The sequence below is a fragment of the Ranitomeya imitator genome, chromosome 6, assembly GCF_032444005.1.
Source record: "Ranitomeya imitator isolate aRanImi1 chromosome 6, aRanImi1.pri, whole genome shotgun sequence".
Taxonomy (NCBI): domain Eukaryota; kingdom Metazoa; phylum Chordata; class Amphibia; order Anura; family Dendrobatidae; genus Ranitomeya; species Ranitomeya imitator.
Genome location: NC_091287.1, coordinates 339220621 through 339248260, shown reverse-complemented (window position 1 = coordinate 339248260; position 27640 = coordinate 339220621). Strand labels below are relative to the sequence as shown.

The 27640-nt window shown below is 43.8% G+C and overlaps 1 protein-coding gene across 2 annotated transcripts in view; it reads left to right on the top strand.

Moving 5' to 3' along the window:
• RIPOR2 (RHO family interacting cell polarization regulator 2) overlaps window positions 1-27640 on the top strand; it is a 270446-nt gene that overhangs the window by 106089 nt on the left and 136717 nt on the right. For both annotated transcript variants that reach the window (XM_069730892.1, XM_069730893.1), the window contains exon 2: window positions 22992-23118. In XM_069730892.1, the coding sequence (XP_069586993.1) occupies window positions 22992-23118 (127 nt within the window). The remainder of the gene's footprint in view (window positions 1-22991; window positions 23119-27640) is intronic.

Here is a 27640-nt window from a genome sequence, read left to right as displayed (position 1 = left end):
GGTTTTTACACACAACTCTTTAAAACAAAACTGACGATCTTAAACATACAGCAAATGTGCCACAGCTCGCAAAGACTTACTAAATTAGTGTAAATCTATTGGTTTTGGGCTGACCATGTCCTCCTGCAGCAATGATCTTGTGGACATAACATTCATGCAACCTGTGTAGCCACACAGTGGCCCATGAGGTAAGGGGGCAACTACCACCCCCAAAACAGATGGCATTGTTTTTGATTCTCCAGGGGCAATGGACCCAGCACTGGGCTTCATTCACCAGATGCTGACCTGGCATTAACTATTTTGTAGACACTGTTAAATGTCTGACACCATTTAAAAGGTGGGTGTTACTAGAACTCTCAAAGTTTAAAGCTTCATTGTCTCCTCCTTGGAAAAGGTGATAAACATCCATTGAAACAAGCATGTCCCTGCTCTCATGCTTCTGCTGCACTGTGAGCTCTGCTCCTGATGAAGACTTTTTATACGTCTGTATATTTGTAGTATGTTTTGAATGAAAAAATACGTTTCTTTTAATCAAGAAGTAGTTGTCATTTGCCTTAAACCGCAGCCTCTATCATCGAATTTATGTTTTACTCCTTTTTGCTGTGGCACTGCTTTTTTCCAGATAAGCCACTACGTGTAGATCTGTGTTTAAAGAGCTACTTTATTGTATTAGGCTATTTGCACACGTTGCGGATTAGGCTTAGGAATTTCTGGTGCGGATTCTGCCTCTCCTGGCAGAAAACGCACCTGCAGATTTGTCGCGTTTTTTGTGCGTTTTTGCTGCGGTTTTCTTGCGTATTTTCTGCGTTTTTTTACCCCTGCGGTTTTCTATAATGGAATGGGTACAAAAACGCTGCAGATTCGCAAAAAAGAAGTGACATGCTACTTCTTTTAGGGTATGTGCACACGTTGCGGATTCTCTGCTGATCCGCAGTGTTTTTTGCAGTGCAGAAACGCTGCAGATCCACAATTGATTTACAGTACAATGAAAATCAATGAGAAAAAAAAATGCTGTGCACACTTAGCGGAAAATCTGCTGCGGAAACGCTGTGGTTTAAAAAAAGTAGCATGTCACTTCTTTTTTTGTGAATCTGCAGCGTTTTTGTACCCATTCCATTATAGAAAACAGCAGGGGTAAAAAAAACACAGCAAATCCGCAAGAAAACCACAGCAAAAATGCACAAAAAACGCTGCGGAACCGCACAAAAAACGCAACAAATCCGCAGGTGCATTTTCTGCCAGGAGAGGTCGAATCCGTACCAGAAATGCCTAATCCACAACGTGTGCACATGGCCTTAAACCGCAGCGGATTTTCCGCAAAGTGTGCACTGCATTTTTTTTTCTCATTGATTTACATTGTACTATAAATCAATTGTGGATCTGCAGCGTTTCTGCACTGCAAAAAAAACGCTGCGGATCCACAGAGAATCCGCAACATGTGCACATACCCTTATAGTGGGGGAAGAATTTATTCTAAAATGGTCTAGTAAACCACCAATGAGAACGCTATTATGTTGAAAAAGCCTTAGTATGGGGGACGCTAGAGAGTCCAGGCGTTCAGACTAGAGAAGATGTGCCATGTATCTGCAACGCAATGCTGATTGCGATTCTAAATGTAAATGCTGTGGCATAAACAGCTCAGTGTTTGAAACTATTTTTGTTAGCCACACAGCACTGCTTTACTAAGGGTTTTTTAGACATTGAGACACTAAAGTTTGGCACACTTAATGCAAACAGCAGACTTCCTTCTTAGAGGAAGGAACAAATCAAAAGTGACAACTCCTTGGACCCGGCACAGAGCTTGAACTGCACATAGTTATTTGCCAGCACTTTTAAAGCATCTAAAATGCCAGTTCTCACTACCCATTGAAGATTGACTTTGACTAATCAAGTCGGGCACCTAATTACTGCTGTCCCGTTGTAGTCGGTGGGCACTGTGCTTACAAGCTGTTTTCCCATTTAAAAAGCCAGTTGGAGCCTCCAAGCCTGTGACCTTTCAGACTCTCCAAAACTAGACGCTATTTCCACAATTTAGATTAATGCTGAGAATCAACTGCCCGGCATAGTTTCCTTAAGGCTTTGTCACATGTCATTTACTCTTTTTTTTTTTTTTTTTTTTTTTTTTTTCCCCCTTCGGCAGTGACGTTTTTCTAACATTTAAGTAAAATGGAAACTAGTTTCTGCATATTTCTGAGGTTTTCAGGCACAAACTAATATCTTTTTCACTTTTTTTATTTTATTTTTGCTGACCAACAAAATGGCCTTTAACCACCCATTCCTGCAGTCCAACACTTTTTAGTCTTCTGTAACAGTTAATATAGTGTTAAGAGAAATTAATGAAACCTACTGTAAAGTAGTTTGGGTCCTAAAACACAATGAAGCAATCAGCTCACTGGGTTGAGAAATGCCTGGAATGAGGGTTCAGTGCACAGATGATTCGGGCTGGTTTCATTAAAACCTCACATTTATTTGTAGATTAAAACATGTAAAAATAAATTTTAAAAAGTTAGGTCGACGCGTTTTGAGACACACTAGCTCTTAATCATAACAAGTTTGGGTCCTGGTTTGCATTCCTACTGGCTGATTGGAAGGTGTAAGAGTTTGTGGGTTGTAGACATATAAAGTTCATGGTCAAGTATTGATAAGCGGACAGCCATCATGTTGTGAAATACTGGCAATAGGGCCTTCCACCATCCCTCCTGCCTTCTATTTAGTGTTAAAGGGAATCTGTCACCTACTTTTTCGTATTGAAGCTGCGGCCACTGCCATTTGGGGCTTATCTACAGCATTCTGTAATGCTGTAGATAAGCCCCAGATGTAACCTGAAAGATAAGAAAAACAAGTTAGATTATACTCACCCAGGGGCGTTCTGGTCCAATGGGCGTTCGGGTCCGGCACCTCCCATCTTCATGCGATGACTTCCTCCTCCTTGCTTCCTGTCGTGGCTCTTGCGCAGGCATACTTTATCTGCCCCGTAGAGGGCAGCGCAAAGTACTGCAGTGCCAGGCACTGAGAAAGGACCGAGAAGTCCTGCGCGCTGCAGTACTTTGCGCTGCCCTCAACAGGCCAGATAAAGTATGCCTGCGCAGGAGCCGCAACAGGAAGCAAGGAAGAGGACGTCATCGCATGAAGATGGGAGGCGCCAGACCCGGACCTGACCACCCCTGGGTGAGTATAATCTAACTTGTTTTTTTCTTATCTTTCAGGTTACATCAGGGGCTTATCTACACCATTACAGAATGCTGTAGATAAGTCCCTGATGGCGGTGGCCGCAGCTTATATACGAAAAAGTAGGTGACAGATTCCTTTAAGTGGTGACATCAGGTATTCACAGTAGTAAAGCTACCTGCTAATGTCCTTCCCTTACAATGTGCTCCTTCTGACTATTCCAGTAGCTACAGTCATAGTAGCAGCTTCTCCTTCAAGCCCAAACTTGTACTCCAGGGGATCTCAAAGGCTATTTAGTCTGTCACTATATGTACAATGCACAATTTAGACTGGATTATTCCCCTTTTTAATAGTGGGGCTATAAACCCTTCATGATGTCCTGATCTATAGGAAAAAGGGCCTAGTCTGCAGTTCTTTCCTGGCCTACGTGACCTAAAATTTAGACACTGTGAGCCAATGTACCGGAAGTCGCTTTGTCAATGTAAATGTATTGCACCTTACTCATAAACTTGCCCTGGCAAAGCAACTATCGGTCCTCACAGTAGACTCTGACGAAGAGCAGTTACGTGGGCCAGAGCATCAATGAAAATCAAACGCTGTATTAAAAAGTGTTAATACAGATGCACTACATATCTACATAATTGCAAATGCAATTCAACTCCATATTTAATGTGATCATAAGTCAGCTGACAAGAGCACAGAAGAAGGAAGGTTAAAGTTATAAACTACGATATATTCAGAACTAGCTCACTGTTTTAGTTCGTCATGAAAAATGGGTGGACATGGGATGGGGATGTGAAAGAGAAAATGGCTACCAGCTCATCAAATTCATGAAAAACTGTGGTGCTACACCCACAACACATCTCCGTCCCACCCCAGATCCACCCATTTTGCCAGACTTTTGAGAAACTGGTGTGAAAACACCAAAAGTCACTATTTTTGCGCAACTCCAAGCTGTGCCAAAGGTTTGCAACTTTTTAAAACACTTGACACCAGAGTTCTGACAACATTGCTTTGATGAACCTGACCCTATAGCTAGAACTTTTGGGGTGGGATGAGCTACCATGGCCATCACTTTTGGCTTTTTCCCCAGATTACCTTTTAACAATGTTAGCTCTTTTTACATTAACAAGCGAGCAGCATCTACAAAGGAAATTGTTGCATAATCTGCAATACTTTTATATAAAAATCATACCTTCAAAAGGTATTTGCAATAATAAGAGAACACAGGTCTGCGACTAAAAAGCTGTTTGTTTATTTTCATATAATTACTATGTATTTTGGTGTTTTGATAACAAAAGCTGGGTATGCCAAATACCCTTGTTTTCTGTGTCTGCGGGACAGTCAAGACCGACAAAATCACTGGACCAAAAAAAGTTGGCAGAAAAGGGTGCACAGCAGGTGGAAAAAAATGTCTTCCGAGAAACTTTGGTACAGCCCCTATAAAGTTCTTCTACCACCTCTAAACATAAAATTGGGCTTGATGAAGCAATTCATAAAATCACTTCCAAGAGATGGTAACCAAGTATTTGAAGAATTCCATTTTGTCTCCTAGAGGCTTGGAAACTTGTGGAAGGATGGTGCATTTGTCGGACCAGACATTAGAAGGCTGATAGTTTGTCAATGCCCTGATGGATCCACAAAAAGAAGGGTGCATTGCATTTTAAGAGGTTGTAGAAAATTTTTTAGGCAATATAAAAGATCCTGACTTCAAAAAGATCGGTAGACAACCTAAAGCTTGAAATGCTTTCAGGATTCGTCTGAGTTTGAAAGTACATTTCCTTCATTGCCACCTTGACTAAATTCCTGAAAATTTGGAAGTTGGGAACGATTGAACGATTCCACTAGGACATTAACGAGGTGGAAATAGGATACCAGGGAAAATGGAGCATTACAATGATAGCAGACTACTGTTGGATGATTCATAGTGACACTTCAGAGTGACATTCCAGATGCTACTCACAGGCGTAAATGTACCAAGAGGAGCCTCACAGGGAAAAAAACGTTTGTTTTTTTTTTGTTTTTTTTGTTTTTTTTTACTGAGTGTTAGTGAGCGCTTTTCAGTTGAAAAAATTATTTTCATGAAAAATTTGTAATAAAATTAATTTTGGCTATTTTCATTTATTTCGCAGTATTGCCTTATTTAATATAGTCACCTAAATTGTCAGGAAACGTGATGTTCTATGACCAAACGAAGGTCATTCTAAGATTCAGCACACCAAAAAAACCTAAAGATTACGTGGAGTAACCAAAATAGCTGTTGAAATGTTATTTTTTTGCAGACCTGTGTAATTTGGCCAACCCCTCTCAATTTGTAAGCAACCACTAATTATAGCAAATTTACCTTATATTAGGATTTGGTAATCCCACAAGCTTTCACTGTTTTAATCTGAATATGAATCGGGTTGGCTCTTGCGGCGTCTGAATTAATATGGTGTAGCAGTTGCTGCCATGGAAACGTCTTGATTTGGCACAAAATTTCATACGGGAGAGAAAAGCAATCATTAACACAAACACGGCTCAGAAAAAGAACACTTGTTACATAGAGGAAAATAGTCTTCCTTTGCGTTTTGGATGGCATACAATATTAATCTTTTTAATGTTATTTCCAATTCTTACATTATGCCGTTCTTAACCCCTTCCCGACCCATGACGCCACGTAGGCGTCATGAAAGTCGGTGCCAATCCGACCCATGACGCCTATGTGGCGTCATGGAAAGATCGCGTCCCTGCAGATCGGGTGAAAGGGTTAACTCCAATTTCACCCGATCTGCAGGGACAGGGGGAGTGGTAGTTTAGCCCGGGGGGGTGGCTTCATCCCCCAGTGGCTACGATCGCTCTGATTGGCTGTTGAAAGTGAAACTGCCAATCAGCGATTTGTAATATTTCACCTATTAAAACTGGTGAAATATTACAATCCAGCCATGGCCGATGCTGCAATATCATCGGCCATGGCTGGAAACACTAATGCAGCATGTGTACAGCGATTTTTGTTTCCCATAGGTTTACATTGAACTGTAATCTCATGGGAAACTGCTGCGGATCCGCAGCGTTTTCCGCAGCGTGCGCACATACCTTTAGAATTAGGCTATGTGCACACGGTGCGGATTTGGCTGCGGATCCGCAGCGGATTGGCCGGTGCGGATTCGCTGCAGTGTTCCATCAGGTTTACAGTACTATGTAAACCTATGGAAAACTAAATCCGCTGTGCCCATGGTGCGGAAAATACCGCGCGGAAACGCTGCGTTGTATTTTCCGCAGCATGTCAATTCTTTGTGCGGATTCCGCAGCGTTTTACACCTGTTCCTCAATAGGAAACCACAGGTGAAATCCGCGGTAAATCCGCAGGTAAAACGCAGTGCCTTTTACTCGCGGATTTTTCAAAAATGATGCTGAAAAATCTCACACAAATCCGCAACGTGGGCACATAGCCTTAGGGTTAGGGTTGGAATTAGGGTTGTGGTTAGGGTTGTGATTAGGGTTATGGCTACAGTTGGGATTAGGGTTAGGGGTGTGTTGGAGGTAGAATTGAGGGGTTTCCACTGTTTAGGCACATCAGGGGTCTCCAAACGCAACATGGCGCCACCATTGATTCCAGCCAATCTTGTATTCAAAAAGTCAAATGGTGCTCCCTCACTTCCGAGCCCCGACGTGCGCCCAAACAGTGGTTTACCCCCACATATGGGATATCAGTGTACTCAGGACAAACTGCGCAACAATTACTGGGGTCCAATTTCTCCTGTTATCCTTGTGAAAATATAAAAAAATGCTTGCTAAAACATCATTTTTGAGGAAAGAAAAATGATTTTTTATTTTCACGGCTCTGCATTATAAACTTCTGTGAAGCACTTGGGGGTTCAAAGTGCTCACCACACATCTAGATAAGTTCCTTTCGGGGTCTAGTTTCCAAAATGGGGTCACTTGTGGGGGGTTTCTACTGTTTAGCCACATCAGGGGCTCTGCAAATGCAACGTGACGCCCGCAGAGCATTCCATCAAAGTCTGCTTTTCAAAACGTCACTACTTCAATTCCGAGCCCCGGCATGTGCCCAAACAGTAGTTTACCCCCACATATGGGGTATCACCGTACTCAGGAGAAACTGGACAACAAATATTGGGGTCATATTTCTCTTGTTACCCTTGGGAAAATTAAAAAATTCGGGGCTAAATAATTATTTTTGAGGAAAGAAAATGTATTTATTATTTTCACGGCTAAACTTCTGTGAAGCACTTGGGGGTTCAAAGTCCTCACCACACATCTAGATTAGTTCCTTTGGGGGTCTAATTTCCAAAATGGGGTCATTTGTGGGGGACCTCCAATGTTTAGGCACACAGGGGCTCTCCAAACGTGACATGGTGTCCGCTAAAGAGTGGAGCCAATTTTTCATTCAAAAAGTCAAATGGCGCTCCTTCCCTTCCAAGCCCTGCCGTGCGCCCAAACAGTGGTTTACCCCCACATATGAGGTATCAGCGTACTCAGGACAAATTGGACAACAACTTTCGTGGTTCAGTTTCTCCTTTTACCATTGGGAAAATAAAAAAATTGTTGCTAAAAGATAATTTTTGTGACTAAAAAGTTAAATGTTCATTTTTTCCTTCCATGTTGCTTCTGCTGCTGTGAAGGACCTGAAGGGTTAATAAACTTCTTCAATGTGGTTTTGAGTACCTTGAAGGGTGCATTTTTTAGAATGGTGTCACTTTTGGGTATTTTCAGCCACATAGACCCCTCAAAGTGACTTCAAATGTGAGGTGGTCCCTAAAAAAAAAAATGGTTTTGTAAATTTCGTTGTAAAAATGAGAAATCGCTGGTCAAATTTTAACCCTTATAACTTCCTAGCAAAAAAAAATTTTGTTTCCAAAATTGTGCTGATGTAAAGTATACATTATTAACTATTTTGTGTCACATAACTCTCTGGTTTAACAGAATAAAAATTAAAAATGTGAAAATTGCGAAATTTTCAAAATTTTCGCCAAATTTCCGTTTTTATCACAAATAAACGCAGAATTTATTGACCTAAGTTTACCACTAACATGAAGCCCAATATGTCACGAAAAAACAATCTCAGAACCGCTAGGATCCGTTGAAGCGTTCCTGAGTTATTACCTCATAAAGGGACACTGGTCAGAATTGCAAAAAATGGCAAGGTCTTTTAAGGTCAAAATAGGCTGAGTCATGAAGGGGTTAATCTGAAGAATGGAAAGAATCAGTAAACTGAGAGATATATTACGCATGCTGGCTATTGAACCTGTTCTATGCACGGGTGGTGAGCATTTTTATTGGTACATAACTTTTATTATACTCGACTGCTGGTCGATCCGGTCTGAGGTGTGTCGTCGTTCTTGGTCTACATTTCAAAAACCTGACTGGCACATCCAAACATAGACTCAGTGTGAACAAGTTTGTATGTTCTAGCGCTGCAGTGTGCTGCCTTATTTACTTAACTATATACGAGTTGGCGACTCTAGGTTCAGCACCTGTTCACACTTAGTCTATGTTTGGATGTGCAGGTCAGGTTTTTGAAATGTATTCTCTAGCCTTCTGATCGTGCACTCCGCCTCCTAGCCACAGGTGTTTTAATTACAGCAGGTCCAATACCCCTCCACAGAGAGAGAGAATTTTAGTCTAATAAGAGGTTTTCACATGCACCCATTCAGATGGAGACGTTTATTCTCAGCGAGGTAAGGCAAGTGTAGGACCTGGTATAAGAGAGATGCCGTAAAGAGGCTACCAGGTACACATAAAATTGGCCATTTTTATGCGCTAAACGCTCTCATTTTTCATATTTCTAGTGCACTAATGCAGTTCAAATTTCGTTTTTCAAGTTTGTATGTTCTAGCGCTGCAGTGTGCTGCCTTATTTACTTAGTTGTTCTTGGTCTGGCACCTCCCATCTTCTTATGATGGTAGGAGCCGGGGTTGCTGCTCTGTATTTGCGCCTGGTGTGATAGTGCCGTCTTGTGTATAGTGAGCCATATGGGTAATCGTCCTGGCTCCGCCTGACAGGCTATACTTGAAATGCTGCGATGAGCCTAGCAGAGATATTTGCAGAACTCCAAGTGGAAGACTTCAGTTGGGCTGAGATCACACTTTTGTTTGGTCTGGGTAGATCGCTGGGCAGTATAGGAGTGATTTGCGCTGTCAAATATCTTAAGCCAGACTCTTACCTGTTATTTGAGGTGGTACAGTGGTCTTCTGATGAAGTAGAAGGTTCTGCACTCTTTTCTTTTCAGGGCCTCTGCTGCTTACTTTGAGGCGTCCGGTTTAGGGGGAGATCATCTGCATACAGCAAGAACTTTCACCTCTTGGTCATACAGACTGAGGCGGAGGAAGATTTCAGAGATGCATCCAGTCCATTTATGTAGATGCTGAGCATGGTTGGGCTCAGGCTGCATCCCTGTCTGCAAAAAACACAACAGGAGGAAAAAAAGGGGGAAAAAAACTCCACTATTCTAGAGAAAACACCACAGAAAAAACAGGCAAAGGAGCTTACCTGTCCAGGCCTCAAACCAAATGCACGATCCTGGTGCAGCGGGGCCAAGTAAAGATGGCGACTGCACAGGTGCGGTAATACCAAATGAGACAGCCAGCCTACAATCCGATATTGGCCGCTTGGCACACCAGTGCAAATAATCTGCAGTGGTGTTCACACAGAGATGTGTGGACTCAAGTCCGTGTATGGGGGGAGTAGGGGGAAAAATATGGAGATGTCATGGTATGGATGCATCATATTGTGTCCCTGAGGGGGCTGTGAGGTTATCCTAGTCTGTCTGGTTTTCGATGCAGCCTGCACAATAAACTCAGTAGATCATGTCTGCTGCATGTATCCTCAGGCCGCACATGGCACTGTCCAGAGCTGCGCATCAGGGGATCTGGGCATGGGTCTGTAATTATATACTTGTGTATAAACTGAGTTTTTCAGCACATAATTTTTTTATTTTTTTTTATATTTTGTGCTGAAAATGCCCCCCTCGGCTTATACACAAGTCAGTTGTCCCAGAGGGCCGATGAGGGAGCAGCCGGTCACAGGGTGTAGGAGCCGGCGGCTGTCACTGTGCCCACTGCTAAAGAGAAATATATATTCATTTCTCTTATAGCGCTGACAGTGACACCCGCAGCCGTCAGCTTCCAGAAGACATCCTACTCACTATTCTGCACTCCCTGCATCTCGTTGGTTCCCTGCATCTCGTTTGTTCCGGCGCCAGCAGCATTTCCCGACGAGCGATCACGTGGCCCCGCTCATTAAGGTAATGAATGTGCACGCCTCTCCACTCCCATAGGCATGGTGTGATTATTCATTACCTTAATGAGCGGGGCCACATGATCACTCTGCACAGGTACAGCTGTTGGCGACGGAACGAGATGCATCAGGGCGTGCAGGAAGGTGATTCGGATGTTTGTTTTTAAATATGAAACATGCATACAAGGATAGGGGAGCCATGCATACAAGGACTGGGCCGGGGAGCCATGCATACGACAGGGACGGGAGAGCCATGCTTACCAGGACAGCGATGGGGGAGCCATGCATACAAGGATAGGGGATAAGGAGCCATGCATACCCGGCTTATACTCGAGTCAATAAGCTTACCCAGTTTTACGTAGCAAAATTAGGTGCCTCTGCGTATACTCGGGTCGGCTTATGCTCGAGTATATACGGTATTATAAGTGTCATTATTTTGTCCATCAGTATTACTGTGGGGGCACCCTAATGTGTCTTAGCATCATGCTGTGTGGGGGAATTGTTTTGGCATCATACTGTAGAGCATTATTGAGGGTCATTTTAAGAGCATTACCGTATATACTCGTGTATAAGCTGCGTTTTTCAGCCCTTTTTTGGCTGAAAAAGAGCCACCTTGGCTTATACATGAGTCACGGTCCCAGTGCGGAGGTCTCGAACATGTCCGCGCTCCCCTGCACTTACACCGGTAAGTGTTCCGGTGGCTGCTGACAGGGCCGACAGTCGGCGTTGGCACTGGGACAAATGCCGGGGTCTTGAGCAGGCGGGGACACAGCGCGCTATTGGGGCCATGTGCCGTCACTTGCTCAGAACACCGGCACTTGCGACATTCTGTCTGTCACGTTCAGGTCAGAGGGTGCGATCACGTGTGTGCGCCCTTTGCCGGAACAGTCACTGCAGATCCGGCGATGTTGCAGCAGGCAGCAATGAGAGTTGAGTATGTCATTTTTTTTTTTTAAACTGCAGCAGCAGATAAGCAGTATGGTAATCATATCAGCATAAACTAGACTGATATGATGGGCATTATATGTGGCATATTTTCTATGGAGCATCTTATGGGGCCATAATCAACTTTATGGAGCATTATATGGGCCGATCATGAACTTTCTGGAGCATTATATGGAGCGTATTTTATATGGAGCATCTTATGGGGCCCATCATGAACTGTATGGAGCATTATATGGGGCTCCTGATTCAATATGGATATTCAAAAACACTTAACCTACTGATGTCTCAATTTAATTTTATTGGCATCTATTTTTATTTTTGAAATTTATCAGTAGCTTCTGCATTTCCCACCCTAGGCTTATACTCGTCAATAAGTTTTCCCAGTTTTTTGTGGCACAATTAGGGGTCTTGGATTATACTCGAGTATATACGGTATATTGTGGGGCATTGATGTGTGGATGTGGTCTAAGTGGGGACTTCATACTCTGGGTGTGGGGGTCACAATGGAGGCATGTGTGTGTGTGTGTGTGTGTGTGTGTGTGTGTGTACTGTGGGCGCATCATACTGCCTTGGGGGCACTGTGCGGTCATTGTACTTTTGTGCAGGAAGTGCTGTGGGGAAAATTGTGTGGACCAATTCACTGTGTGGTGCATTTTGTGGGTGCTTTATACTGTAATGGGGTCCATTAAAGGGGCATCATAATGGGTGAAACGCCAAATTGCTTCATCAGGGAAACAATTTGTGTCAGTGTTTCAATACATATTCATATCCCCATGTTTTAAAAGTTGAGATGTATTCATGATGCATTTTTACTATGGGGTGCCATGATTTCCATGTACACCCCTGAGTAACTACAGAATGTAATTGTATTTTGGACGCTTTTGTGTTAATTTACATCAAAATTGGCACTTCAAATCTATGATTATCACACAGTTCTGATGACCAGTCACACCAGAAAAACAGATTTAAAAGCGTAAAATATAACTTTATTAATTCTGAATTAAAATTCATAAGTATACCAAAGAATAAAAAAAGAGCTGGCAGAGTGTCCCACAATAGATGTGACAAGATAATTATTTAAATTGATTATTCATTTACCTTTTATGTGTTAGACCACATGGTGATAATGCATAAAATGGTGTCCTTCACAAGCATGTAGTAAGATGCACCATATATTAGACTCAAGGCATTTTTCAGCCACATCGTACCCCTAATTGTTTGTGTGTGTATCTGGCATTTTGTGGAATTGTTTTTATTTGCCGATCACCTTTATGTTTGGCATCTCTGGCCATACCCCCTAAGCACGGCATCAGATTCGCAGCTTATTATTTATATTTGCACAGAATCGGCACATGTTCATTCATGGAGATGGGAGAGAAGAGGAAGACTCTAGAGCAGTGTTTACCAAACGCCAGTCCTCAAGGCCCCCCGCAGGTCATGTTTTCAGGATTTCTATAGTATTGCACAGGTGAGCGAATTCCTGATTCCTTGGTACTTCCTCCATCTGTGCAATACTAAGGAATTCCTGAGAACATGACCTGCTGGGGGTCCATGAGGACTGGAGTTTGAGAAATGCAGCTCTAAAGGCTGAGCTCATCCTTCTTCATACCTTTTCATCTATCTACATAAAATCTCATCAGTAGGAGCCGCTATTTCCTATCTCGGTAATGTAAAAATCTGTCTTTATTGAATGCAAATTTTTCCTGCGAATTGAGAATTTTAAGAATGAATGATCGGTTCTAGAGAAGAAGATATATTACAAGGTTGCTTATTTTTCATGTGTACTATCGATTTATGAAATATACGCTAAATTATAACTGTTACTCTTTTAACCCCTTTCTGAATAATACATCCCTGTGTCCAGGGTCTTAGGATATGTGCACACGATGCAGATTTTGCTGCGGATCCGCAGCCGTTTCCCATGAGTTTACAGTACAATGTAATCCTATGGGAAACGAAATCCGCAGTGCACATGCTGCGGAAAAAAAACGTGCGGAAACGCAGCGTTTTATTTCCCGAAGCATGTCAATTCTTTGTGCGGAATCTGCAGCGTTTTTACATCTGCTCCAATAGAAAACTGCAGATGTAAAACCACAGCGGAATCCGCAATAGAAACCGCGATAAGTCCCCAGTAAATACCGCAGCGGTTTTGCACTGTGGATTTATCAAATCCGCTGTGGAAAAATCAGCAGAGGAGCTTTCTACGTGTGCACATACTCTTATTGACCAGGGACGGCTTGTTACCTTATCGCGGGTGATCGCCGCCAGGTGTCAACTGATTCTGACAGCTGACACCCAGCACTAAGTGCTATGAGCGGTCATGCACCGATACCGGCACTTTAACCCCCTAAACGCTACAATCGCAGCATTCCTGAGCCGGCAGAGGGATGACCGTCCCTCTGCCCTTGGATCGCAGACCAGGCGGCGTTATGCGGTGTCCCGATTGTTGTCATGTTAACCCAATGTTGTCATGACGACATCCAGGTCAACAGAGCTAGGAAAGTTGCTTGATCATGCGCAGTGTATGATTAGCAAGTTTCTCTGTCAGTGCAGAGCTGAAAGTTTGCATAGCATGGGGATGCAGCATCCCCATACCGTACAAGTGATCCGCCTGCAAAAAATGATAGTCCCATAGTGGGCAAAATAAAAAAAAGCTAAAAAAATACTACTTACAAAAATATTTAAGAAAAATCTAAAATATTAAAAAAATCAAGATTTTGTATCCACAAATTTGTAAGAAAAAGCTATATAAACAATAAAAGTACACATTGTCAGGACGAGATCTGAATCTGAGCATGCGTTGCCCCCAGCGGCCATTTTCCCGGAGGCCACCGCATCGCAGCAATGGAGCTGCCGGTGCCTCCGGGCTTTGAGGAAATACCGGTGGGCCCCGACGCTGCACAAAGATGTGCCGCCGCCCTCTCCCCAGCACAGAGCACCCACGCTGCAAAAAGAGGAGCCGCCGCCCCCCAGCACAGAGCATCGCTGCCACAATGAGGTAGTAGGAGGATACTCCACTTACTCCTTCCCTGTGAGACGCCCCCTCTCTTCGTCATCGGGACCACTCCCCTCTCCCCCCCCCCCCCCCCCTACCATATGCACTTTGGTCCGCACCCGCCCTATAAGACGGCACCCGGCGTATAAGACGACCCCCAACTTTTAAGAAGATTTTCAGGGGTTAAAAGGTCGTCTTATACGCCGGAAAATACGGTACCAATGTTGAACCAAGATGACAAACTCAGAGAAATCATAAAAAAATTTGCTTTGTAGCAAAAAAAGCACCCACATTGGGATCAATTTTATCCCCCAATTTATTTTCTAGTCAGATGGAACAAAAAAAACAAAAAACATCTAAAAACAAAAAATGGCTCGATTTTATAAAGGCTTCTTTAAATCTGGTGGAAGATTCCCTATAATGAGGTAGATGGAGGCACTGTGGACGCAATCTGACATGTGATAGGGCGGTGTCCGACTTCTTAGGATTGCGTAAAAATACCGTTTTACCACTCCCCCTGTCCTTGCAGATCGGGTGAAATTGAAGTTAACCCTTTCACCCGATCTGCAGGGATGCGATCCCTCCATTATGCCACATAGGTGTCACAGGTCGGATTAGCACCTACTTTCATGACGCCCACGTGGCGTCACAGGTCGGGAAGGGGTTAAAGTAATGAATATGCACGTGTCTCCACTCCCACAGGCGTGGAGCCATGCGATATTCACCTGTCCCTGTTCCACCGCCGCGCTGTGTCTTACGGGTTCTCTGGCTGTGAAGTTGAGGTTAGAGGGTGCGATGACGTGGTTAGTGCGCTTTCTTAATTTTTATTTTTTTTTTTTTAAATCGCAGCAGCAATTATATGGGGCATATTTTAATATGGAGCATCTCATGGGGCCATCATTAACCTTCATGCAGCATTATATGGGCGTATTTTGTATGGAGCATCTATGTTACTATGTAATGGGGCTCCTGATTTAATATGGATCTTCAAAAACATTTAACCTACTGATGTCTCAATTAATTATACCTTTATTGGTATCTATTTTTATTTTTGAAATTTATCAGTAACTGCTGCATTTCCCAACACTAGGTTTATACTCGAGTCAATAAGGTTTTTTGTGGCAAAATTAGGTGTCTTGGCCTACAGTCGGATATGGATATATACAGTCATGGCCAAAAGTATTGACACCCCTGCAATTCTGTCAGATTATCTGACAGAATTGCAGGGGTCTCAATACTTTTGGCAAGATTGTGCGGATGTTGGATAAAGAACGTTGACTAACATCCAAACAAGTTCAAGCTGCCCTGCAGTCCGAGGGTACAACAGTGTCAACCCATACTATCCGTCGGCGTCTGAATGAAAAGGGACTGTATGGTAGGAGACCCAGGAAGACCCCATTTCTTAGCCCGAGACATAAAAAAGCCAGGCTGGAGTTTGCCAAAACTTACCTAAAAAAGCCTACAACCTTTTGGAAGAATGTTCTCTGGTTAGATGAGACAAAAGTAGAGCTTTTTGGGCAAAGGCATCAGCATAGAGTTTACAGGAGAAAAAAAGAGGCATTCAAAGAAAAGAACATAGTTCCTACAGTCAAACGCGGAGGTTCCCTGATGTTTTGGGATTGCTTTGCTGCCTCTGGCACTGGACTGCTTGACCGTGTGCATGGCATTATGAAGTCTGAAGACTACCAACAAATTTTGCAGCATAATGTAGGGCCCAGTGTGAGAAAGCTGGGTCTCCCTCAGAGGTCATGGGTCTTCCAGCAGGACAATGACCCAAAGCACACTTCAAAAAGCACTAGAAAATGGTTTGAGAGAAAGCACTGGAGACTTCTAAGGTGGCCAGCAATGAGTCCAGACCTGAATCCCATAGAAAACCTGTGGAGAGATCTAAAAATGGCAGTTTGGAGAAGGCACCCTTCAAATATCAGGGACCTGGAGCAGTTTGCCAAAGAAGAATGGTCTAAAATTCCAGCAGAGCATTGTAAGAAACTCATTGATGGTTACCGGAAGCGGTTGGTTGTAGTTATTTTGGCTAAAGGTTGTGCAACCAAGTATTAGGCTGAGGGTGCCAATACTTTTGTCTGGCCCAATTTTGGAGTTTTGTGTGAGACGATCAATGTTTTGCTTTTTGCTTCATTCTCTTTTGTGTTTTTTCATTTAAGACAAATTAAATGAAGATAATAATACCAAAGAATTTGTGTTTGCAATCATTTTCAGGAAGAAAATGAGTATTATCTGACAGAATTGCAGGGGTGTCAATACTTTTGACCATGACTGTATACTGCGTGGGCTGTTATATACTACTAGCTATTGAACCCGTTCTGCGCCCGGGTGGCGAGCATTTATATTGGTATATGGTCTCCATCCTGGTATGTGCTGCTCCATACTGCATCCCCATCCTGTCATGTGCTGCTCCATCCTGCGTCCCCATCCTGTCATGAGCTGCTCCATCCTGCGTCCCCATCCTGTCATGTGCTGCACCCATCCTGCGCCCCCGTTCTGTCATGTGCTGCTGCCATCCTGCACCCCTGTTCTGTCATGTGCTGCCCTATTCTGTCATGTGCTGCTCCCATCCTGCGCCCCCGTTCTGTCATGTGCTGCTCCCATCCATATGCCCCATACGCTGCTCTATAAAGGTTTATGGCCCCCATCAGGTGGCGTAAGTTACAAATAGCTGTGGCATGAAGTGCCACAGCCTCATGGCACAGCAATTTGTTACTTACGCTACCTGATTCTTTTCCGGCGCCATTGTCTTGCTCCTCCTGGTGCCGGAATCGGCGCCTGCGCAGTCCGCGCTTTCGGCGCCATTTTCTTGAAGACACACTGCTGTGTGTCTTCAAGAAAATGGCTCCGGAAAGCGCGGACTGCGCAGGTGTCGATTCCGGCACCGGGAGGAGCAAGACAATGGCACCCGAAAGGAATAGCGTAAGTAAAAACTTACTATGGCAGAGGGTTATTTGCATAATCGGGGCGCAAATATGTAGACGGCGTCCCCGTGCTCCCGAACCCCTGCTATCGGCGGCATTTTTTCTATAATGTAACGCTAGGAGCGTTGCGCCTGCGCAGTCTATTAAGGCTTCGGACAGAGTGATGCTCCCAGCGTTATATTATAGATGTGGCTGCTATGTACTATGTGGCTGCTATGTACTATGTGGCTGCTATGTACTATGTGGCTGCTATGTACTATGTGGCTGGCTGTGCTATATACTACGTGGCTGTGCTAAGCGCGACGTACAGACATGCATATATATTCTAGAATACCTGATGCGCTAGAATCGGGCCAACATCTAAAATATATATATATATATATATATATATATATATATATATATATATATATATATATATATATATATATATAATTAGTAAAACAGGATGATACCGCGCTAAAGGGAAATGACTGTGCTGAGGAATCTATATACCAATAGGTGGAGTATACAAAAGTTGCCCCTATTAATAAACTCCCCGCTGAGTCCCTGCTACATGTGATGGGGAAAAAGTGGAAGGATAAATGCACTGTGATAACTACTATGCTGAGCACAACGTGGTACCAGAGGTGTTGGCACTAACCAATACGAGTCTGACTCACCGAGGTCTGATGATAGACGTAGTGCCAGAGGTACCAAGGATCCAAGCGCCTGGAAAGTGAGTCCAGCACATGAGACGCTGATCCTGAGGAACAAGTACTGGGCGAGGAAGCCAGCGCCAGGTGGCAGCAGGCAAACAGGAAGGTGGTGAGTCTGCGTGGAAACCAGGAACGCCCCGGCCGGTGGCGTCCCTGGAGACAGTAAAGGAAAAAAAAAAAAATTGGCTGACTGGAGCGCTCACTGTGTGACGTCACAAAAAGTGTGGAGCAACACTGGGACCAAGCAGACAACCGACGCGTTTCGAAGGAACGCAGTCCTTCTTCATCAAGGTTACCATCTGCTTGGGAAACCCCACTTATATAGCCACTAGTGTCACACACCCCCACTCCTAGCCCTGCCCATAGGGCTGATACTGAAATTTAGTGTGCCTCACCGCTGTTATTGTGTAGCCTGATGTAAGAGAGGTGGCGCTCAGGGCTAATGCACCTGTACACTGAGGGGAGAAAAACCATGCGTGCCTGACACAGGTTTGAACCCAGTGGGAGAGGACTCGAAACATTAAAATGTGTGTGTGTGTGTGAATTTCTTTTAAAATAATTAAAAAATTGCATGATGCTTTATTAATTCAATAAAAATAGCAGTAAATAGTTTTATACAACAAAAGGTTGCACTCTATCGTGCCAAAACACGTCAAATATGAAATACATGAAATATGAATAGCAAAATTGCTTTTTTGAACATTAGGAAAAAATTTTTTGAGACGCTTAGCACAGAATTTGGCCAAATAGTGTGAGCCCATCAACCACCGTCAAGGTGGTCTCATTAAAAAACTGATGGGTACCTGACCTCCGTGTCCAAATGTGAACACTTACCAAAGGCTTTTTGTTCTTTTGTTATATATATATATATATATATATATATATATATATATATATATATATATATATATATATATATATATATATATATATATATATATATACTATTTTTCAGACTATGAGACGCACCCCAAAAGGAAAATAGGGAAGAAAAATGTGTCAAATGGGGGTCCGTCTGAATTCAGCTTACCGGGGGGATAGGCACAGGTGCATAAGTTGTCACAGGAGTTGTTAGGTGGTCTGGGTTGGTGCAGTGGCCTCCGGGAAATCCCATCCCAGGCTAGTGTGGCATTGGTGCTCTGTGCTCCGCTGGCATTCTGTCAAAGCCCGGAGGTTCCAGTAGCTCTATTGATGCGATGCGGTGACCTCCGCTGGAGGCGGCGCATGCTCAGATTGAGATCTCTATAACAAGATCTTGTCTCCTGCTTCCCCGGCACAAAGCGCTGCTGCCGTCGCACAGAAAGCACCTCTGCCGCATTTGTAAGTATATTCTAACTATAAGACGCACCCCCATTTTCCACCAAAATTTTTTGGGGAAAAAGTGTGTCTTATAGTCCAAAAAAGACAGTATTTTATATTGTGGTGGAGCTGCTCACACGGCTGCACATGGAGGTAGACACAGGTACACTGCGGCTTTAGGAACTTCCTTTGGTTTATTGTTGGCAGCATAAACCAGGGTGTAGTAAAGAAATTACAGCCCTCTGGGCAAAACAGGAAAACAAAATCGTGGCAGAACAAACAGTGAGCGGGGTTCCTCCCGTTCACGGATGACTGAACATACACAAACAAGATCACTAGTCCAAGCAGCACTCTCCTGCAGTGCTCCTTCTCCAGGCGAACACACTGAACGCTGAAAGTTCTTTCCTTCAGCCATTTAAGCCCAGACCATGTGACTCCTCAACCATGTGACTGATCACATGAATGTGACCTCACCAAGGTCCTGTCAGCTCTATAGGTGTAGATAAGGGGGTGGGAGGGGGACTCCCACCCCCGCTCTATGAATGTTTCCCTAAAAACCAGCCCATAGCCTAACCCTCGCAACACTTACTGTAAAGGAGGAAATAAAACTCTGGATTTTCTATCACTGACTCGTACGTAGGGAAGCATATCTCCCCCTCTAAAATAAATAAATAAATATATATATATCTTTAGATCTTTTTTTGTTTGTTTTGTTTATTTTTAACTTTTATTTACTGAGGTAGAAATTTGATTTTCCTCTTTTAAATTTTCTTCATTGACAGGGCAGCACTTGAACGTAGTGTATCTATCTCTCTTCTCTCCCACAACAACTACCAGGAGAGGCATAGCCCAAGTGCTGCCACATTTACAAATATTGGGGGTGTTTGATCACTGTAGACCCCATCAGAGTAATAAAAAACCAGCCAATAAGAAAAATCCCAGCGGTTGCCAGGTGCAAGGAGGCAGATCTTGGCGGGTGCACTGCGCATGCGTCTGCTATTTTCTTTCTGCATATGAAGGTGTGGAATCACGGATAAGGTACCATGGAGGTGTCGGGGAGCCAATTTCTTCCTTCCTTGATAAGTTAAGTTAATTCATATCAGAGGAGAGAGAAATAAATTTTAAATCAGACTTTTTTTGTGATCGCTGTTATTTAGTGAAGAATAACGGAGATCACATGACAGGGGGGCCGTAAAAGCTGGCCCTGATCATGTTCTCCAGAGTCTCATCTATCCCCAGTAGTTGAGACCACAGAGATTTTTCTATGCTGTGGTGCGTTATACCCTTATTTCTCAGCGCTGCTAAATATCATCCCTGAGGAATTAGTCCAAGGCCCCTTAACTGACGCTGTTTAAAAGGCGTACTGGCGGTCGTTAAGCGGTTGTGCTTTGATTGCCCAGGTGAAAAAAAGTCGGTAAGCCAGATCTCCGACTCCTCCATTTGACTCCGACACCACAGCACTGGTCACTCCTGAGCAAGTTCCCAAAGTGCAGCACAGATTCATCTCGACTGAAAGCCCAGATCCTTAGATCAGGAAGAGAACAGACCTTTATAGAACATTTCATAACTTTCCCAAATTATTAGGGTATGTTTCCACGGGGCGTATTCGTTCAGTATTTGCTGCGAATTGGACGCTGCATACAGCCGCAGCGTCCAGTCCTCAGCGTCCGGATGTTACAGCATAGTGGAGGGGATTTTATGAAATCCCATCTCCACTATGCGTGCAGGGCCGCATCCGGCTTCCCTGCGTATCCGGACATGCAGTGCGTCTTTACCGACCGCGGCTGTCTATTTTGCGTAGACGCTCTGTCTCCACAAGATAAATAACCCCGTCTATGAATATGATGCGGTGATTTTGCATATATTCAGTGAACACATCCAGAATCACCACACGTACAACAGGGGGTGGTGCTTTGGGCGGAGCAGGGTATCCGTTGCGTCCAAAGCGTCCCCAATATGGCCCATGGAAACATAGCCTTATGAAAAATTACAGCACATCCTGCACTGAACTGAACATCCATTTTATTCCGACTCCACCAAAATGAAATCCGAATCCACAGCCCTGGTAAGATGGCTGCTAGACCGATCCTTGAGGGGAGATCTGAATCATCAAGGTTGGTAGCCTTGGTGATGTAAGATCAGAAAAGTTGGTACCAGCATATATAGTGCAGAAAGAGTTAATAGGGCATATCAGGGCCGGATTACGAGCAGTTGAAAGATGGGTGGTACTGACTGCTCAACTGTCCCCCACCCTGGGCATGATACCGCAGATAAGGCCGGGATCACACATACGCGAGATCCGGCCGAGTCTCGCAGGTGAAATCCCTCCTCTGGCGCCGGCACTCCGGAGCGGAGCGTGCAGCCGTATAGCAATATAAAGAGCCGCATGCTCCGCTCCGGAGTGCCGGCGCCAGAGCTGGGTTTTCATCTGCGAGACTCTGCCGTATCTCGGGTATGTGTGATCCCGGCCTCAAAAGGAAACCAGTTGTCTTATTCAGGTTCTGTGTGTGGAGGTGTACAGATCTCCAGCGTTGTTTGCCTTTGGTAAGGACTAAAGAGCTAGACACCAACTCGAGCAGTCGAAACCTCACTACTGTATGGACCATTTACTTTTTGTGCTTTTTGTTATCCTGAGCGGTTTATGGAGTTTTAATAAAGCAGCCTTGGCGTTTTACTGAAACCGCTTCCCATGTCTACCTCAAACCACAACCGAGTGAGTAAAGACTTGTGTTGTTGCTGCATTTTTTTAAGGCAAATTTTAAGCTCCGTTTTACAGTAACAGCAAAAGCTATGAGATTTCAGAAATCTCATTCACACATTTTTTTTTTTGTGACTGAATTGAAGAGTGCTGCGTTTTTGATAACTGCAGCATGTCAATTCTTTCAGCACGTTTGTAGCATTTTTTTTCACCTGTAGAAAGCCATTAGTAAGTGCAAACAAACACAGGTATCAGGTTTTGCTACCTTTTTTTGGTGCAAAAACCTTAGGAAGTTGCATTATGTTTTTTTGGGGGGCACTAAACTTTATCAGCCTGCACAAGACACAATAAAAACACAGCAAAATCTGCTCTTTGCAAAGCTGTGAAGAAGCTGCGTGCAATGTGTGATCATGGGGCTAATAAGCCCCTGATAAGTTCTGTGGTGTATGCCCAGTTGGGTAAAGGGGAAACTTGCATACTGGGTATTATATTTTTTACCTTAGGGCATAAGTTTCAAATGGAGGGGCACAGAAAAAGAAATCTGTTCCATAAGTGGAGCAGCTGCAATTGACGAGGAACTTGGTTTTAAATAAAATAAATAAATCCAGTGGAATATCCCCTTTTTTAATGAAATATCATTCATTTAATTGGAATAACCTACGGTATTTCCAAATTATACATATTTCTTTTGTTCTCTGGAATTTTTGGCTTCACATTTGTTTGTAACATAACACGCCAGGTTTGCTTAATGCAATGTTTCTGTAGTAGATACTCTTTACCAGCTATAGAAATAAAGATCCAAAGACTGCCTTAATATAGATCATCTCATTTAGTTGTAATAATCACAGAACAGTGTTTCTGCTTGAACTCATTTGCCCCCCTAATGTAGAAAGTCATCACTGCCTTAAATCATCGTGGTTCAGCCTTCACTTATCAGATGCGATTACACAGAACACTTCTTATTGTTCTCGTTTTACACAAACTGTGCATTAAAATAGTCGTCTTTTTTTTTTTTTTTGTCTTAGAGTTATCTTTTCGAAGTCCTGACATCATGTCTGTAGGCTCTCAGACATTTCCTCCAGGAGGGCCTAATGGGATTCTTCGAAGTCAGTCATTTGCTGGTTTTAGTGGTCTTCCAGAAAGGAGATCTAGGTAAGTCACAATATGCAGCTGCTGCAGGTAAAATGTTTACTTTTCATCTGACTCCCTGAACTTGCTGTCCTATCTCCTGGTGCTTACTTGTGAATATTGCTCTACAGAGCTTTCTAGAGACTACCTGCTAAATTGTTTTATAAATGCAAGTTTTCGATGATTGATCTATATTCGGTTTTGTTATTTAAAAAAAAGACACCAATATTAATTTGGTGTAGCACACTAGTCAGCTTTTCCAATATAAAGGCCCAGTTCATCAAGACCAGCAATGTTTCTGTCATTATGCTACAGCTAGTCATGAATTAGACAAGCTATGGCGTTTTGTCCCCATCACATCCCTGCCCCAGCTCCGGCATTTTGACAAAACTGGCATAACCATGCTAAAAGTCACTATTTTTGAGAAACTGTGTTGTGTAAAAATGTTGCAAATCTTCAAAACAATTCATGCAAGAAATCCTGCGTAAATGCTTTGAGTTGGGTGTCCTACAGTTAGGTCCAGAAATGTTTGGACAATGACGCAAGTTTTTGCATTTTAATGGTTTACCAAAACATATTCAAAATACAGTTTTGATTATAATCAATAAGGACTAAGGCTATATTCACACTTAGCGGTTTTTACCGCGGAACCGCCGCGATTTTGATGCTGCGGGTCCGCAGCAGTTTCCATAGCGTTTACAGTAACATGTAAACCCTATGGAAACCGCAAACCGCTGTGCACATGCTGCGGGAAAAACTGCGCGGGAACGCAGCGGTTTACAACCCGCAGCATGTCACTTCTTTGTGCAGAATCGCTGCGATTCTGCACCCATAGGAATACATTGAACCGCTTACTTCCCGCATGGGGCTGTGCCCACGTTGCGGGAAGTAAGCGGATAATGTGCGGGTGGTACCCGGGGTGGAGGAGAGGAGACTCTCCTCCAGGCCCTGGGAACCATATTTGGGGTTAAAAAATAATAAAATCTGGTTATACTCACCCTCTGATGTCCGGAGCTCCTGGGCGCTGCACGCGGCTGTCCGGTCAGAGTTGCTGTGCGACCAGGACCTGCGGTGACGTCGCGGTCACATGACCGTGACGTCACGAAGGGTCCTTCTCGCACAGCATCTCTGGAACCGGACCGCCGGGTGCAGCGCCGAGGGATCGGGACGTCAGAGGGTGAGTATAACCAATTTTTATTATTTTTAACATTACTATTGATGCTGCATATTGCTGCATATGCAGCATCAATAGTATAGGCGGAAACCCGCAGCGGAAAACGCGGAACAAACCGCGATAAATCTGCAGGGAGAACCGCAGTTGTTTTGCCCTGCAGATTTATCAAATCCGCTGCGGGAAAACCCGCAGAGGGACGCCGCAAGGTGTGAACATAGCCTTAAGGGGAACCTGTCAGCAGGATTGAGCACAGTAACTTACAGACAGTGTTAGGTTGGTGCCGTTATACTGATTAAAATGATAACTTCATTAATAATCAGTATGTAAAATGGGGGGTAGGCCACTGAGGGATCAGTGACCTGTCATAAGCCATCAATATAAATAGCCAAGCAGAGCACCACATAAAGATCGCCTTGGCCCGGAGCACGATAATCTCATTAACTCAGAACTGAACATAAAGATTAAACAACAATCACAAAACATCAACCAAGGTATCATTTTAATCAGTATAACGGCGCCAACCTGACACTTTAGGTTACTCAGCACAATCCTGCTGACCGGTTCCCTTTAGGCTATGTGCACACGTTGCGGATTAGCCTTAGGAATTTCTGGTGCGGATTCTGCCTCTCCTGCGGATTTGTCGCGTTTTTTGTGTGGTTCCGCAGCGTTTTTTCTGCAGTTTTCTTGCGGATTTGCTGCGTTTTTTACCCCTGTGGTTTTCTATAATGGAATGGGTACAAAAACGCTGCAGATTAGCAAAAAAGAAGTGACATGCTACTTCTTTTAAACCGCAGTGTTTCCGCAGCGGATTTTCCGCAAAGTGTGCACAGCATTTTTTTTTCTCATTGATTTACATTGTACTGTAAATAAATTGCGGATCTGCAGCGTTTCTGCACCTCAAAAAACGCTGCGGATACGCAGAGAATCTACAACGTGTGCACATACCCTAAAAGTACAAGTTTGCTTTAATTTGAGGATATTCACATCCTAATTGGAGTAGGGGTTTAGGAATTACAGCTCTTTAATGTGTATTTGCCTCTTTTTAACCCCTTTCCGATATCTGGTGTAATAATACGCATGTGTCTGACTTCCCCCGGTTTGTTGCAGGTTCCAGCGCTGAGGCCGCACCTTTCCGGGCACATGTCAGCTGATATATAACAGCTGACATGTGCCCGCAACAGCCGCGGGTGGAATCGCGATCCACTCACGGCTTTTAACTAGCTAAATTTCTGACAGTGGCATTTAACTCTCGCTTCAGGCAAGCATGCCAGAAATCCCGGCAATCGGTGATCTCGTCACGTGATCGTGGGTCACCTATGGGTTGGCAATATAAGTAGAGGTCTCCAGCAGACCTCTGGTTGTCACTGCCTGATTGCTATGAGTGCCGCCCGGTAGTCAGCGCTCATAGCAATTGAGCAATTCTGCTACATAGAGGCGATCTGATCACCGCCTCTATGTAGCAGAGCCGATCAGATTATGGCAGCTTCTAGTATCCCATGCAAAAAGTAAAAAAAAAAAGTTAAAATCCCCCCCTGTTGTGAATTCTGTTGTCGAACTCCCTCCTGTGGTCGTGAATGGTACTTCGGCGAGTTCTGTCCATGGACTCCCTCTGGTGGCTGTGAGTGGAGCTGCTGCTTCTGAGGTTCCTTACACAGGTGACGTGGTTTATCCTTTGGTTGGCTGCTCTATTTAACTCCACTCAGATCGTTACTCCATGCCAGCTGTCAATGTTCCTGCATTGGTTCAGTTCGCTCTTGGATCTTTCTGGTGACCTGTCTACTCCAGCAGAAGCTAAGTTCCTGCTTGTTATTATTTGTTCATTGTTTCCTTGTCCAGTTGGCTATCATGATTTTGTCTTGCTAGCTGGAAGCTCTGGGATGCAGAGTGGCATCTCCGCACCGTTAGTCGGTGCGGAGGTCTTTTTGCACACTCTGCGTGGTCTTTTGTAGTTTTTGTGCTGACCGCAAAGATACCTTTCCTATCCTCTGTCTGTTTAGTAAGTCGAGCCTCCCTTTGCTGAAACCTGTTTCATTTCTGCGTTTGTGACTTTCATCTTTACTCAGTCAATATATGTGGGGGGCTGCCTTTTCCTTTGGGGAATTTCTCTGAGGCAAGGTAGGCTTTATTTTTTATCTATAGGGCTAGCTAGCTCTTAGGCTGTGAAGAGGCGTCTAGGGAGTGTCAGGAACGCTCCACGGCTATTTCTATTTGTTGTGATAGGATTAGGGGTTGCGGTCAGCAGAGCTCCCACATCCCAGAGCTTGTCCTGTTGAGTTTAACTATCAGGTCGTGCCGGGTGCTCCTAACCACCAGGTCCATAACACCCCCCCTCCTTTTGCCCTATTCAATATAAAATAAAATGTTCATTTTCAATCATTACTTTTGAGCTCCTGAAATGAGGAGGCTTTGTAGAAAAATTATTGCAATTCCTAAACATTTCACAGGACATTTTTGGTCAACCCCTTTAGTTAACCCCTTCCCGACATGCGCCATATATATATATACGGCATTGCGGGAGCTGTTTTCGCAAACTGCCATATACGTATGGTGCTGCAATCGCACGGGCTCACGCTGAGCGCCGCTATGATCAGGTGCAGGTGTAACCTCTGTGTGAGAGCGGATACCCTGTAGCAACACCCACGATCGATGCTAGATGTATAACCCCTCTGATGCCGCTGTCAGTGGTAACCACAAGAAGCATCACAGAGGGAGTGAGCTCCCTCTCTGCTTTTATCAGCGCAACACGATGCGATTGCATTGTCAATGGTCTCTATGGTGACCCCGAAAAGCAAAATGGCCTCGGGTTCCTTCAGGGTCCTGCACTGAAGGTGGCTTGTGAGCGCCTGTTAAGAGCAGGAGCTGACAGGTCTCCTCCCTGCCTGTCAGACGCTGCTCTGATGTCCTGCAGTGCGGAAGCATTGCAGAGTTTCAGATCAGCGATCTGTCACTATTTCAGTCACTATTCAGTTGAGGTCCCATCCTTGGACAATATATAAAAAAAATTATTAAAGTGTAAAAATATTTTTTAAAAATTAAGAGCAAAAACTGAAAAATATTTAATCCAATAAATACATTTTATTTATGTAAGGAAAAAAAGTACACATTTGGTATCACTGCGTCTGGAACAACTCAACCTTATAAACCTGTCCCACTAGTTAACCCCTTCATTGAACACCGTAAAAAAATAAAATAAACGAGACAAAAACTATGCTTTATCATACCACCGAACACAAAGTGAAATAAATCAAAAAGGCAATTGTAAATAAAAATGGTACGGCTGAAAACATAATCTTGTCCTGCAGAAAACAAAACACCATAAAGCTGTCAGCGGAAAAGTAAAAAAGTTATGGTTTTCAGAATAAAGCGATGCAA